The 16,768-nt window shown below is 42.0% G+C and overlaps 1 protein-coding gene across 4 annotated transcripts in view; it reads left to right on the top strand.

Moving 5' to 3' along the window:
- The first annotated feature begins 2,075 nt into the window (after window positions 1–2,075).
- The window catches only part of LOC130120583 (poly(rC)-binding protein 3), a 28,085-nt gene continuing 13,392 nt past the window's right edge, over window positions 2,076–16,768 (top strand). For all 4 annotated transcript variants that reach the window (XM_056289201.1, XM_056289200.1, XM_056289199.1 and 1 more), the window contains exons 1-5: window positions 2,076–2,150; window positions 3,218–3,241; window positions 3,385–3,417; window positions 7,405–7,521; window positions 10,895–11,026. In XM_056289201.1, coding sequence (XP_056145176.1) covers window positions 2,076–2,150; window positions 3,218–3,241; window positions 3,385–3,417; window positions 7,405–7,521; window positions 10,895–11,026 — 381 coding nt within the window. The remainder of the gene's footprint in view (window positions 2,151–3,217; window positions 3,242–3,384; window positions 3,418–7,404; window positions 7,522–10,894; window positions 11,027–16,768) is intronic.

Raw genomic sequence — 16,768 nt, 5'->3', positions numbered from 1 at the left:
ATATCTACCTTGAATCTCAATCAAAAAGGATAAACGGGGGTGGGATGAGCAAACAGTAGAAAGCCCATTCTTGGAGTATTGTTTTACCATGCATAAAGCATGATTAATTCAAAAGCAACCAAAGAGAGGGGTCGAATTGGCCCCAAGTGGAAAACTTGACCCACTTTTGTTATCATGTCATACAATATGATCATGTTATTTCTTTCAGTAAAGGCAGTGAAAAGATAATTACTGTGTTTAACAGCTGCTGCTGTTATGCCTTCATCTCACACGTCAGTAAAACAACGTACTGGTGAAGTACATCATAATATTTAGTGGGTTTATGACAATGCATTAATGCATTGTCGTTAAATACCAATTATCATTCCATCTGTCTCTTTCTCATTGTTTATCTCTCTCTTCATCACAATCTCTACCCTACTCTGCTCTAAAACAATTATTTGATATGTTCCAATGGGAAAACCATTTCTTTTTTTTTCTTTTTTTTACAACCTAGGTTGCAATCTCTGTGACATGCGTGCACACACACACACACACACACACACACACACACACACACACACACACACAGACACACACACCACATGAACAAACTTCCTTTGCCGCCTCCTCAGCTAATTAATTTGAATGGGGTGGCGAGGTCACTAGGGTAAAGCTTGTGTGACTGGTACAGAAAAGCAGGTGGTGTGGTGGTCTATTTCATTGCCTACCAACACGGGAAATCGGCGGTTTGAATCCCCGTGTTACTTCCGGCTTGAGTGGCTGTTGCAGCTAGAAAAGCGCTATAAAAATGCAACTTGATTGATTAATTGATTGGTCGGGCGTCCCTACAGACACAACTGGCCGTGTCTGTGGGTGGGAAGCCGGATGTGGCTACGTGTCCTGGTTGCTGCACTAGTGCCTCCTCTGGTCGGCCCGGGTACCTGTTCGGGGGGGGGGTTGGTAACTGTCCCTCTGGTGAAACTCCTCACTGTCAGGTGAAAAGAAGCGGCTGGCAACTCCACATGTATCGGAGGAGTCATGTGGTAGTCTGCAGCCATCCCCGGGTCGGCAGGGGGGGTGGAGCAGCGACCGGGACAGCTCGGAAGAGTGGGATAATTGGCCAAATTCAGTTGGGGAGAAAAAAAGAAGAGCCCGACTTCTAGAGGAATACTTTAGTCATCGATGGACTCTCATTGCAGTCTACTTTAAAGCAGCAAGATCTTCACAGTCAGGGGTTTAGTTGATGCATTCACTGTCACTGCCCAATTTAGGCTCTGGCATGGTCCTTTGTGACAAATGATGTGACAAACACATTTTTTTGCAAATTGTTGTTAGAGAGTGGTTAAAAGCACATTGAGCCTGGATGTGCTGAAATCATCCTTTTCATGCTGGAGGAGTAATTTATCACACTTGTCGTGACAAATTTGCTGGATGGTAAACATCTCTGTCTGGCAACCTTATGGATGTGAAATTATGACAAGCTCTGCCAAGGCAGTCAGTCGTTCTTATTATTTTTAAGATCGCTTAGCTGTTTTCATTTCGTTCCTGCACACCCTGTTAGAAGTTAATAGAACTGCTCCCTCTTGTGTTAAAAAACGTGTGGCTTGAAAACAAATTGTGGCGATGATGAATTGTGAATATCATTAATAAACTAAGAAAAGTAAATAATAGTAACTGATAATGATAAAGCTATGCCATTAATTCGAGACTTTTCACTTTTTGGAAGTTTTGATGTTTTTGAGGGTGGAAAAAATAAAGTTTGAGCTTGAGTTAAAAATCTATCCAGATCACATGATGATTAGAGAACATTTGTTAGTATTTGGCGTAGCAAATACCAGACTTTTGGAAATAATATAAAGCAGAAAAATAATTAAAATCAGTCCCAATATATTTATTTCAACTATAAAATGATAAAGTAAAATAATGGGATAAAATTAAAGATTGAGACTAATCTTTGTATGTTTGTGTGTGTGTGTGTGTTCTTGATCGGGGGTTGCACAGGTGTCTGGCTGGCTGCAGGATCATCCCATTCCTTCTCCTTCTGAGGACTTCCCATTCCGCGGCCTGTCTCCCCTCCTGCCACGCCGCTCAAAATGGAGCCCACCAAAGTCCAGTCAGAAGGTGGCCTCAATGTCACCCTGACCATCCGCCTCCTCATGCATGGAAAAGTAAGCAGGCACTGCCGTGTCAGCAGGCATTGACTGTAGCGCTCCCTTCTTGAAAGGGTAAACACAGCAACATGAATACGCCTGACCTCTGAATCTTAAAGGGGAATCTTTTTATTTATTTATTTTTTCTTCAGCTTTGCCAGAATGGCCCTGGAATAATGCATTTGACTACAGAGGCACTCATGATCATATCCAGCTACATTAACAAAACAGACTGTGTGTAGGCACACACCCACCCATATGTTTGGAGGTAAACTTGTATTGTAATGTACAGGTAGTGGCAACGAATTACATCAAGAAGGACTATCTATCAATTTATCCATCCATCATCTATCCATCATCTATCCATCCATCATCTATCTATCTATCGTGATATTTTTATATGAAGAGTTTCTATTATGACCACTTGGGAACCATAATCAAAATCGCATTGCCAAATATTTTCATCATGCAATTGGTTCAGCGTTTCCTAAAAAGCTTATTTTTCAAGCTGAGAAAACCTTACTTTAGGGAGCACCATCAATAGTATTTAACAGTTTTATTTTAATGGCTACTGTAATTTTGTCATGTTGTCAGGCTTTTACAAATGGCAGCCATCTCATTTTGGAAGTGGGGTGGTCATATGGTTTAAAGTCTCGGTATGTGATAGGGGAAGCATTATCTAAAATCAAGTTTGTTCGTTTGTTTTGCTTTGAAAAGGGGGAGACATTGGAAATATGCAGTAGTATGACTCAGCTGGTCAGCAGCGTAGACATCACTCTTAAAGCCTCCCAGTCATTGTATAGAGGTCAGAGAGTGTTGGTGCTTGCAGCAGCAGTGTCTGCCCTGCGTTCCCCACGGTGTCCGACCCAACTCACAAAGAGTGATTGCATGCATACTGCAACTTTTGGCCCTCGACCCTCTGTGTGGTATATAACCTCCCCCATGTCCCGTACTACTCACGCCTCAAGCAGGCACCACAACAACAACATTGGTAAATTAGTTTATTTAGAAAAGTCCTTTGAATACGGTTTAATAAAAGATGACTGCTTCAGAAATTTAATGTTTTATTTTCTTTTTTGTTTCAGGAGGTTGGAAGTATCATTGGAAAGGTATGCTATCAGTTTTTGTTTTTTTTCTTTTTAACATCACATGTTTGGATTTACATTTGTTTTGTCAAGAATATCAAATTATCCCCATACTGTTGTGGATGGGAAATGACACTGTAATTTTGATATTGATTTTTTTTTTCCAGAAAGGGGAAACAGTGAAAAAGATGCGTGAGGAGGTAAGTTTTGCTCTAAAAAAAAATCAACAAAACAAAAACAAAACAACAACAACAACAACAAAACTATGTACAGTTCTGTTTGACAGGCACATGTAACTTTGCCAAGTAAATTACAAGTACAGAAGTTTTGACTTGGTGGTTTGCTTACAAGAAACAGGTACAGGATATCAAGAGATAGTAAAAAATGAAATCCATATGTGTAAAGAAGGGAATTAAAAAGTAGCTCATGATGAGACTTCAGTAAGTCAGTAAAGTGTTTGTGCATGGAAGAGGTGTAATGAAGCTGCTTAAAAGAAGGAGACATACTACACAATACCATATAGTTTTCACAGTTGGAAATCGGACAAGTAAGTCGCATATTACTAGAATTAGAAACAAATCTGATGAATTTTCCCTTGAGTGTACAGCAGGCCTGCCAATGGTGTGGGGGGGGGGTCAAAGGGTATAGATGACCCCAGCCCAAGGCCCAGAGTTGACCCATGCAAAGGTCTATGGTTGACCCTATAATGGTATCAAGTACAACAATTTACTTACTGACTTAAATCACTGACAATACAATTTATATGTATTTGCATGATATATAAATTTATTGTTATCATTAAAACACATTTCAACTTGCCATCTGATACCCCCCCCCCGCTGTTATTGTGAAAATTACGCAGTAAAAACACTGGCCAATCAGATGTGCAGAACACACATGTGCCGCTAATGTAAAGCGGACTGCAGCCTGACTAACTGAACCAGTCAAAAATCCTCACCAAAAATTGGGCTCAAAAAAGAAGAGTCAGAAGCAACATCAAGACGTCTTGTCAGAAATTGATGAGAAAATACTCAAAGGATGTGACAGATGCGTGGAAGAATCAAGTGCTCCAAGTCAAAAAAACCTACACCGCATTTTTTTCACAAGGATCTGAGCCCGCTGGAACTACTCAAGAAATACACAGAGTGCAGCTCTGAAGTATCTATGGGGACCTGTGTATACTCCTGCACATCTTTCTCACATTACCGGTGACCGCGGCTGGAGGTGAGCGTCCATTCAGCAAAATGAAACTCATCAAAAACTATTTGCACTCCACGATGAGCCAAGAAAGGCTCAATGGGCTCTCCATCCTCTCCACTGAGAGAAAACTGGTCCAACGACTGGACATTCAAGGACATTATCAGAGACTTTGCTGTTAAGAAAAGTCAGGCAACTTGCATTTAGACCTAAACACTAGTCAACAGCACATCACAACAAGTCAGAGGATATAGCTGCAAAGATTTACTATATAATAAGCTATACATTTAGGAAAGCCTCTGTTTATATTATTATTATCATCATTTCAGTTGACAGCCATATACTCTATACAATATTTCAGTTCTGCACACAATTTGACCAATACTGTGATTAATGTAGCCCTCAAGATTGAGTTTGATTGGTGGAATACATTTATTTTTTTCAGTCATGATTTGATCTTATGATTTAATGTCTTGCAGTAATCTCTTCAATCATTGTTTGATTTTACTTTTCTCTAATCACTCATTCATTGGAGGGCATTTTTTTCTCTCTCTTTGTTTTGTTTTAAGGTAAAAGGAAGAATATAACTGCTAATTTGAAAGGAGATTTTTCTGTGTTGAAATAACTGACTTGACCTTTTTTGCTTTACAATCATATTGAGTATAGTATGTATGCAAAACAGAGCATGACCTGGGTGGGTCTATTAACACTGGATTTGGAAGTGGTGGTTAGACTCAATCTGTGTCACTACAAGGCTAATGGCCAAGAGCTTATTTGAAATTGTCCATATTGGTATTAGAGCTGAGGGTGGGTGGGTGTGGATGAGGGGCCCAATTTGGAAATGTTGCCCCCCTGTCCATAATTCCTAATAGCTAAGCTGGTGTACAGTATAAATTCAGTATAAGAGATACGAATATAGTTTATCCAGAATAGTTTGTTGATCAGGGTCCGCGGTGGTGTAGCGGTCTAAGCATTGGCTTTGTGTCGATACAGTTGCCCACTGGGGACCGGGGTTCGCGCCCCAGTCTCGTCAGACCTGACTATGGCCGGACTCAATGAAGCAGCAATAATTGGCAACACTGTCTTCGGGAGGGGGGCGGAGTCGGCTTGTGTTTGTCACATGAACGCGTCTCTGTGTGTGTCGGAAAAAGCAGTGGTTCTGCCTGGATTCGTCTTGTCACGAAAGTGGCGAAGCGTCTCCTTCGAGACTGCCAGCCGGAGAGATGCAGTTGGCGAACGCATGTAGTACAAGGGTGGGTGTTTGAAATAAAATAGGGATCGATTGGCCACTAAATTGGAAGGGAAAAAAGGAAAAATCAGAAATAAATGTATATTAAAAAAATAATAGTTTATTGATCTAATTAAAAACTAATTACGCAGTTATGCAGAAGATGCAGAGAGCATCAATGTCTGTGGTGATGCAGTAGGACTGTGAGAGAGAGGTGGAGATACAGCTCTGGCAATGATGAGGGCTACCAGAAGATGCTATGTATCAGCTCTCGGCATATATGTAATAACCATAAGAAATTAGCATAACAATTCAATGCATCATTATGTGTATAGAATAATAATACAAACAATATAAAATGAAGTGTCAAATGTGCAGTATCAAGTCACAGAAGCAACATCATCAATATCTGCAGTGTACATTGTTAGAATACTGCTTGTTTGGTTGGATGCTTTCTATAATGATAAATGAGTTCTTGTAATGGTTTGACCTGAGTTTGGGTACTTTAAATCTTCTTGCTGATGGAAAGAGCTGTAATTCAGCTGATAATGGATGTGACTTGTCACTATGTACAAACCTTGTGTGCCTTACCTAAACGGCAAGAGAGTTACAGTTTATAAAGGTCATAGTGTTACTCCCAATTACCTTACTGCAAGTTTTCACTACCATGCCCAATTTTATTTGTCTGTGATTTTTGAATTTCCAAACCAACATACAATACAGTTGGACTGCATACACTCTTTGAAGGATTTGTTGGACAGCATACACTCTTTGAAGGATTTGTAACACAGAACAAAGATGATCTTACATATCAATTTCATCCATCCATCCATCCATCCATTATCCAAACCACTCATCCAGCTCTCAGGTTCGCGGGGATGCTGGAGCCTATCCCAGCAGTCACTGGGTGGCAGGCAGGGAGACACCCTATCCATCAATTTCAAAAGAATTTAATTTCCTAAAGAAAGAACAACCTCGATGGACTCATTTAAGGGAGCACTGGCAAATCCAGGTCATACCAGAATTTGGACACCCTCAGGGGGATGTCCTTAGGGGGTGGCATGGCTCAGAGGTAGAGCGGGTTGTCTAGTAATCGGAAGGTCGCTGGTTCGATCCCTGGCTCCTGCAGAGATCATGTCAAAGTTTCCTTGAGCAAGACACTGAACCCTTAACTGCTCCTGATGAGCAGGTTGGTGCCTTGCATAGCAGCCTCCGCCATCAGTGTGTGAATGGGTGAATGTGAGCCATACACTGTAAAGCACTTTGAGTGGTTGGTAGACTAGAAAAGCACTATATAAATGCAGTCCATTTACCCAGCCATAGGGAGGTAATTCTACCACCTACATACCTGTGATTTCATGTGAAAGGGTTCCCACCAATTCTTACTGTACTGTTGGTGACATATGTCAGAAACTAACAGCTCTTCTTTTTACTACCATAGTCCTGTGCAACACCTTTCAAGATTTTAAAGCTGAAATCGGTTATTTTTCGCCATTAATAAAGGGTTATTTTATCCATCTGGACCATGGAGCCAAGTTACATAATACTAACTGCCATCTTTACCGTGGTTAGAGACAATCTCTAAATACCGCTGTTGCAATTTATGACCAGTTAGGATGAACACCGGTGCAGCAGCAAACATGTTCCTACTTAGACAGGAATAAGTGCAAGTTATGTTGTGACAAGGCTGATAGCAGACTACAGCAAGTTTGACATAGATTAATGGGCCCCTTCACAATGTCCCTGTGTCACTTTTTTTCAGAGCGGCGCACGAATCAACATTTCTGAGGGCAACTGCCCTGAGAGGATTGTCACCATCACTGGCCCAACGGATGCCATCTTCAAGGCTTTTGCCATGATTGCCTACAAATTTGAAGAGGTACAATGATACTGTTTAAAACTGGGACCAAGCAGATTTTTGATATTGTGTATAATAGGTCCATAGACGCAGAGGTGATTGCTCCACCTCTACTTTTGAGAGTCAAGCAGGAGATCAAAATATAAAATAGAGCAAGTGGTTGAAATAAGCCATTACCAAATTTCGGTATCATGTACGTATGTAATATTTTTTCTCTCTTCTTTGGAAAAAAAAATTATTGAAATTCTGATTAAAAAGTTTCAACAGCGACATACAGTAGCATATTAGAAAATAAATTATAACGTGAAAATTGCGAACTACTTTAAACACATCACTAAAAAATTGCATTTTATTTAAGCCTTTTCAACATAGTCAAAATGTCCTTTTTTTAGATTTATGTTTCCTTTTTTAATCGAGCAGTAGCTAGCTAATTGTGTTAGCCAGCGCAGCAGTTGTCTTCTTGTGGCAGCCCTGAAAGACTGTTAAACTAATGGTGGAATGGATTTGGAGGAGATTGGTGCTGCTATTGCTTATGAGGCAGTTAACAGTAGCGTGAGTGAGGGGGGTCACAGAGGTGTGGACGTAGATGCAGAGTGGGATGGGGAAAAACATCTTGTGGATTATTTGTTGTCAGCCATTCCACAGTTTGGATTATGCAATAAAGGTGAGGATCAAGACTGCTATTCTTGTATACCATTGCTGTAATGCTTAATGTTTCATCGAACATAAGAAAGTAGAGATAATTAGCCAACTAGTGTAAAATAACATGACACAGTGGGTTGGTTTTCCTCCTGTCCCGCTCCAGTTTTTTTGGCTAGACCACGTCAGCGGGGCCAGCCCTACACATACGGTTGGTTTTCCATGAGTGAGTGACTGACTAAGGCAGTGCCTGAGTGAGTGATGGAATTTTTCCATTGGTCAGCCAGCCAAGTTGGCGTTTCCCCTTTGGCCATTGCTCTTTCAGAGTGAATCGGCGGGAACAGTTACAAAAAACTTGGTGCCCATTGATCGAGAGAGAGCAAACTGGTGACATGACGGCTGGCGGGAAGGCAGAAACGGAGTCGGAGACAGAGAGTCAAATTGGAAATGAGAATGACAACACGAGAGGCTTTGAAAATAAGAAAAGGGGGAGGAATACATCGAATTGCTCAAGGGATTCTAGTCGGTCATTGAGTACAGAGGAGATGTATCTCATTGGGATGATGGCTGTGACAAGAGAATAAAGCATTTTCAAGGACTCACATGAGGTCGGAAAGTTTGTAGGGAGAAAATTTGGAGATGTACAATCGATCAGGATAACTAGAAGTGGGTTGGTTATCATTGACTGTATCTCAAAGCATCTGAGAGATAGAGCTCTTAAGATCGAGGTATTTAGAAGTCTGTGTGACTTACTTCCCACTCGGATTAAAATGCAAAGAAGAAAGAAGTGATGAGTGGCGTGTCACTGTCAGTAGAGGCTGAGTCATTTTGGGTTGTTGCAGGTGTGTGTGCGGTAAGAAGAATCACTAGATTCTGAGAAGGGGAAAAGGGGGACAGTCATTCTGCATATTTGACTTTCGAAGGGGAATTGCCAGAAAGAGTGTACCTTGATTACATGAGTTATAGGATGAGGCCATACGAGAGAGCTCTCAGATGTGTGTTTTTTTTTTGGGGGGGGGGGGTTTCCTGTCAATATTATAGCAATGTTGCTGCAGTACATAATGGATTCAGAAGATGTGGGAGATGTGGGGAGGGCAACTGCAATGTGGAAAATTGTAAAGTTGAGAAAGCACAGGAAAAGCGCTTGCACTGCAAGGGAAATCATGATACAGGGTCAGCACAGTGTCCAAAAAGAATTAAGGAAGAGAAAGTGAGTAAGATGAGAGCAGGAAAGGGATTGCCGTATGCTGAAGCTGCTAAAACAATGGAGAAAAACAATGAGAATGATGTGAGACAAGAAGCTAAAGAGGACAAGTCAGCCAGGAAGCCTGCTGAGTTTAGTTTTGTAAGGACCAGATGAAGTTTTCGGCCTTTTTGGCAATGGTAATTAACTGTACTGCTGGAGTAGAAAGAAAACCTGAGCGAACTGACAAAATTGTAGATGCAGCAAGGACATTTCTGGGTGTTATGGGAGTTTCTGGAGAAGGTGTGCAGCTGCTGCTGAAATAGGCTTTTAGTCCCTCTCACAAACCTGTGAAATAACTAGTTTGATTGAAAAGATAGGAGTTTCGTTTTTTGTTTTTTTGTTTTTTATTTTTTTGTAAATAGACATTCTGGTTCACTCTCCATTCCAGTTGGTGGAGGTAATGCACCAGATCGTTGTTTGCCAACTTCCAATCAGTTCACAGAAATGATGTCAAAACAGCCGCTTTTTATATATAGTCACACGAAAACATCTGTTTAATAAATGTTGTCACAGTCCAGCCATATACTAGGTTTTAATCTTGTCTGGTTGAGACACAAGCCACCACTGGTATACAACTATAAAAACTTCAGGAAGCCAAAGAGGTTGTGAGCCCTTTCGTACTCACACACACAGAATGCCTTCTTGCAATGTATTAATTCCCATACTTTATGTAAAGATTTTCATTTACCATCATTTTGTCTCATAAGAGAAGAAATCATCCTTGAAAAACTACATGTGTTAACAGAGGCGCTTTGTTCCTGCCCAAAACTAATTTTAGGTGCAGGTATGTCCTTTTCCTGCCATTTAAGGTTCCTGACCCTCAGGAAGTTTTCCATGGTTCTGAAGATGACACTGGAAGCGTCAACAGAAAGACTCATTTAATGAAGCTGTCATAGTTCAATGTAGTTTCTTAATAGAGTACTGATACTGTGGATTACATGAACTTTTAAATTAGCAAAAAAAACATTTCCATCGAACTTTTTAGCAGTTTGATCTTTTCAGATTCTATTAAATGGTGATAGGCCAAAACTTGAAATCAACCTGAAATTTGTCGCAGTAATTTTTTGATACGAACTGGGATTTACTGTTGCAAATAAAGACTTTTTTGGGGTCATATCTGACATTGTTGCAAGTAAATTGGTGCATTTGCGTGATCTTTCATTCAAGCACGCAGACGATTGGCTCAAGGTGAATGCGAATCTTATCCTTTGTTCTGTATTTGACTGGGATCCCTTCTCTGATGTGCTTGGGGACGATGAGAATTAACTGGAAGAAAACCTGTGGCATGTTTTCCTCAACGATATCAAAGAGATGAGATTACAGTACGGAACAATACTGAGCGCATTATAATAAAAGTTTGTATTCCCTTTGCCTTAAGTTTCCGCACCTATTTATATGCGCAGTGTTTCCCGGCTAAATCCAAAATTGAATAGCTGCTTACATGGACTGTTGGATCCTGTCTCAGTGAGTTTTCTACTTAAAAATTAATTCTATTTCCTGATTTTCCAGGACATAATCAATTCTATGAGCAACAGTCCAGCAACAAGCAAGCCCCCTGTCACCCTGAGGCTGGTCGTGCCAGCCAGCCAGTGTGGCTCCCTCATAGGAAAAGGAGGCTCCAAGATAAAAGAGATGAGAGAGGTATGGAATGAAGCCATACGGCATATTAAATTTACAATCCTGAAGATTTACATACAAACTTTCTATAGCTGTTTAAAGGGTAATAATCCCAATTTTCACCATTTTCTCTGTATATTTTGTAGGGATAACGCTCCATTATCAGCCATATAATACTGAACAGTTGCATGTTTCAGTATATGTCTGAGAATTTGTTTGCTGGTGACGTTACTGACAGACAATTGGTGAATGCAAAACTGGTTTAGTGATGGGCTATATTATAAGAAAATGCTATTATGCAGCTATATGCAGCATTACTTGAATTTTCCTCTACAGCAGTATGTAGCATTGCTATCTGCATTTTCTTACACTATACATCCTATAGGTAAACCAGTAAGTTTTCACATTCATGGTGTGTCCACCGGTGACATCACTGGTAGACACATGATGTTTTAGAAACACACAGATGAGCTGCTCAGGACTATGGATGCCAATGTAGTATTAGTATACCTACAACACATCGAGATCGGGAGGGTGTCATGATTTTTATTCTAAATCAACAGTCGATTGAAATTAGCTTTTGATTTTGAAGATCGAAATCAGGATCGGCGATTCTCTCAGTAATTTTTTTCCCTCCACCCCTTGCCAACTTGCACGCATCCAGCACACATTCAAAGGAAAAAAACAAAACAAAGCACTATTTAAAGATGACACAGCGTACTTTACGGTTAGCCTGCAGCTGCACTGTGAGACACCATGGCCACTGCTGGAGTCGGAGATGACGGAGAAACAACAGAAATGGAAAATGCTCCTGTTTCCCTGAAGTATCTGGTGTGGTTACATTTTGACTTCCTCGTGAGTTATGTCAACAACAAACATGTTGATGACATAACACGATATTACATATGTTATTTCCTTTTAGATAGATTCTTTAAGTGTGACCATATGGCCTTAGTGTGGTACATTACAAAAAAAAGATATGGCGGTTATATATATGGTGGTTGATGCCATATAGCCTATCTAAAGAAGAATTTTAAAATATAAATGACAGTTATCAGGGCATGAAACAATAATCTGTAGATCTTTACAAATCAAGACTAAACCTGCCTGCTGCCCAGTGACTGCTGGAATAGGCTCCAGCATCCCCGCGACCCTGAGAGCAGGATAAGTGGTTCAGATAATGGATGGATGGATGGACTAAATAGTCTGCAATGGCATAGCCATCAGTGTTGAAAAAAAAGTTTAAATTGAAAAACAAATTGAATCGTGAACTTAAAATAGAAAGTCAAATTAATGTATATATGTATATATATATATAGAGAGAGAGAGAGAGAGAGAGAGAGAGAGAGAGAGAGAGAGAGAGAGAGAGAGAGAGAGAGAGTTTTTTTCCAAAACAGTAATTGGGGTTGTAAGTGCTCAACTAATGAGGAGCGGAATATCAACACGGATACAGGAAAAAAGTTTATATATATATATATATAAAACTTTGTTAAAACACTCAACGGTAGGGAAAGTGCTCAACAAATAAGGAGCAAAATAATCCAGTGAGTCAAGTAAATTCTTTGAGACAGTACAAGCCTGTTTCATGCCATAAGCAATCATCAGCTGTCAATAAAGCTACTCGAGGAAAGAACATACCATTTACTGCCTCGTTATGCACATCACGTGCACAACTTCCAATGGGGAAGGGAGAGGTGCGACGTTCAAAAATTCAAAAACACGTGATCGCTAATTTTCCAATGAGGGGTTGGTATTTGTCTATTGGCATGATTGATTTATAATTAAAAAATAGGTCCTCGTATCTATGTCTACAACTGCTGGCCAATTCATTCTTGTTATTCAGTGTGGAGTGCGGCACAGTGGCGCAGTGGTTAGCGCGGTCGCCTTACAGCAAGAAGGTCCTAGGTTCGAGCCCTGGGGTAGTCCAACCTTGGTGGGTCCTCCTGGGTCATCCTCTGTGTGGAGTTTGCATGTTCTCCTTGTGTCTGTGTGGGTTTCCTCTGAGGGCGCTGGTTTCCTCCCACAGTCCAAAGACGTGTAAGTCAGGTGAATTGGCCATACTACAAATTGTCCCTAGGAATGAATGAATCAATGGGTGTGTGTGCAAGTGCGTGCGTGCGTGCGTGCGTGTCGGCCCTGTGATGGTCTGGCAACCTGTCCAGGGTGTCTCCCCGCCTGCCGCCCAATGACTGCTGGATAGGCTCCAGCTTCCCCACAACCCTGAGAGCAGGATAAGCGGTTAAGACAATGGATGGAATAATGGATATTCAATGTGGACATTTCTGGTTTGCAAATGATAAAATATTTTTCAGTTAGACGTAGATTGCACATTTTACTACTGGTTGAATATGCTTTGTTATTTGAGAGGATTTTCCAGGTGGTTGAATAATTAATGTAAATAGCGTTTTTTTTTTTCGGAAACCGTCAGTGGTTTTGATAAAGTTTCTCAACAAATGAGGAGCGGAATATTAAGATAGATATAGGGAAAAAAAACTTTAACACATAACAGTACAAGCTTGTTTCGTGTGTCGCACACTCATCAGCTGCCAATGTGATCATTTTTTCCTACATCTATCTTTATATACTGCTCAAAAAAATAAAGGGAACACCTAAAAAACACAATATAGACCTCGATGAATGAAATATTTTAGCTGAAAATCTTTATTTATTAGACAGAGGAATGTGTTTAGAGCAAAATAACCTAAGAATGATCAATGGAAATCAAAATCATTAGCCCATTAAGGTCTGGATTCAGAATCATACTCAAAATGAAAGTGGAAAATGAGAACATAGGCTGATCCAACTTCTGTGGAAATTCTTCAAGACGATTCAAAATGAGGCTCAGTAGTGTGTGTGGCCTCCATGTGCCTGTTTGCACTCCCTACAACGTCTGGGCATGCTCCTGATGAGACGACGGATGGTCTGCTGAGGGATCTCCTCCCAGACCTGGATCAGGGCATCGGTCAACTCCTGGACAGTCTGTGGTGCGACATCGCGTTGGCGGATGGTACGAGACATGATGTCCCAGAGGTGCTCGATTGGATTCAGGTCTGGGGAACATGCAGGCCAGTCCATAGCATCAATGCCCTCGACATACAGGAACTGCTGACACACTCTGGCCACATGAGGACGAGCATTGTCATGCATGAGCAGGAACCCAGGGCCCACTGCACCAGCATATGGTCTGACAAGGGGTCTGAGGATCTCATCCCGGTACCTAATGGCAGTCATGGTACCTCTGGCTAGCACGTAGAGGTCTGTGCGGCCCTCCAAGGATATGCCTCCCCAGACCATCACTGACCCACCGCCAAACCGGTCATGCTGGAGGATGTTGCAGGCAGCAGAACGTTCTCCACAGCGTCTCCCGACTCTCTCACGTCTGTCACATGTGTTCAGTGTGAACCTGCTCTCATCTGTGAAGAGCACAGGGCGCCAATGGCGAATCTGCCAACCAAGATGTTCTCTGGCAAAGGTCAATCGGGCTGCACGGTGTTGGGCTGTGAGCACAGGCCCCAATTGTGGACATCGGGCCCTCATACCATCCTCATGCATTCTGTTTCTCACTGTTTGAGCAGAAACCTGCACATTAGTGGCCTGTTGAAGGTCGTTTTGTAGGGCTCCGGCAGTGCTCCTCCTGTTCCTCCTTGCACAAAGGACCAGATAGCGGTCCTGCTGTGGGGTTGTTGTCCTCCTGCGGCCCCCTCCACGTCTCCTGGTGTACTGGCCTGTCTCCTGGTACCTCCTCCATGCTCGGGACACTGTGCTGGGAGACACATCAAATCTTCTTGCCACAGCACGCATTGATGTGCCATCCTGGATGAGCTGCACTACCTGAGCAACTTCTGTAGGTTGCAGATACCGCCTCATGCCACCTCTAGTGGTGAGGGCACTAGCAAAATGAAAAACTAACCAAAGATCGGCCAGAAAAGATGAGGACAGGCAAATGGTCTGTGGCCACCACCTGCAAATCCATTCCTTTTATAGGGGTTGTCTTGCAAATTGTCTAATTTAAACCTGGTGGAAATTAGACAATTTACCAACAGGTGAAATTGAGTCACAAATCAGTGTTGCTTCCTAACTGGACAGGTTGATATCTCAAAAGTGTGATTGACTTGGAGCTACATCGCATTGCTTATGTGTTCCCTTTATTTTTTTGAGCAGTGTATATATACACAGTGCATCCGGAAAGTATTCACACCCCTTCACTTTCCCCACATTTTGTTATGTTACAGCCTTATTCCAAAATGGATTAAATTCCTTTTATTTCTCATCAATCTACACACAATAACCCATAATGACAAAGTGAAAAAGGTTTTGTAGAAATTTTAGCAAATTTATTAAAAATAAAAAACTGAAATATTGCATGTACATAAGTATTCACACCCTTTGCTATGACACTCAAAATTGAGCTCAGGTTCATCCTGTTTCCACTGACCATCCTTGAGATGTTTCTATATCTTGATTGGAGTCCACCTGTAGTAAATGCAATTGATCGGACATGATTTGGAAAGGCACACACCTGTCTATATAAGGTCCCACTGTTGACAGTGCATGTCAGAGCAGAAACCAAGCCATGAAGTCAAAGGAATTGTCTGTGGACCTCTGAGACAGGATTGTATCGAGGCACAGATCTGGGGAAGGGTACAAAAAATTTTCTACAGCTTTGAAGGTCCCGAAGTGCGCAGTGGTCTCCATCATTCGTAAATGGAAGAAGTTTGGATCCACCAGGACTCTTACTAGAGCTGGCCGCCCAGCCAAACTGAGCAATCGGGGGAGAAGGGCCTTGGTCAGGGAGGTGACCAAGAACCCGATGGTCACTCTGACAGATCTCCAGCGTTCCTCTGTGGAGATGGGAGAACCTTCCAGAAGGATAACCATCTCTGCAGCACTCCACCAATCAGGCCTTTATGGTAGAGTGGCCAGACGGAAGCCTCTGCTCAGTAAAAGGCACATGACAGCCTGCTTGGAGTTTGCCAGAGAGCACCTAAAGGACTCTCAGACCATGAGAAACAAGATTCTCTGGTCTGATGAAACCAAGATTGAACTCTTTGGCCTGAATGCCAAACGTCACGTCTGGAGGAAACCAGGCACCTCTCATCACCTTGCTAATACCATCCCTACAGTGAAGCATGGTGGTGGCAGCATCATGCTGTGGGGATATTTTTCAGCGGCAGGAACTGGGAGACTAGTCAGGATCGAGGGAAAGATGAATGGAGAAAAATACAGAGAGATCCTTGATGTAAACCTGCTCCAGAGCGCTCAGTACCTCAGACTGGGGCGAAGGTTTACCATTCAACACAACAATGACCCTAAGCACACAGCCAAGACAACGAAGGAGTGGCTTCAGGACAAGTCTGTGAATGTCCTTGAATGGCCCAGCCAGAGCCCAGACTTGAACCCCATTGAACATCTCTGGAAAGACCTGCAAATACCTGTGCGGCGACGCTCCCCATCTAACCTTACAGAGCTCAAGAGGATCTGCAGAGAAGAATGGGAGAAATACCCCAAATATACACTCACCGGCCACTTTATTAGGCACACCCGTCCAACTGCTCGTTAACGCAAATTGCTAATCGTCCAATCACATGGCAGCAACTCAATGCATTTAGGCATGTAGACATGGTCAAGACGATCTGCTGCAGTTCAAACCAAGCATCAGAATGGGGAAGAAAGGTGATTTAAGTGACTTTGAACGTGGCGTGGTTGTTGGTGCAAGACGGGCTGGTCTGAGTATTTCAGAAACTGCTGTTCTACTGGGATTTTCAC

This window comes from Lampris incognitus, chromosome 11 (assembly GCF_029633865.1).
Source record: "Lampris incognitus isolate fLamInc1 chromosome 11, fLamInc1.hap2, whole genome shotgun sequence".
NCBI classification, from domain to species: Eukaryota; Metazoa; Chordata; class Actinopteri; order Lampriformes; family Lampridae; genus Lampris; species Lampris incognitus.
Note: the sequence above shows the minus strand (reverse complement) of the source record. Positions and strands in the feature narration are given on the sequence as shown.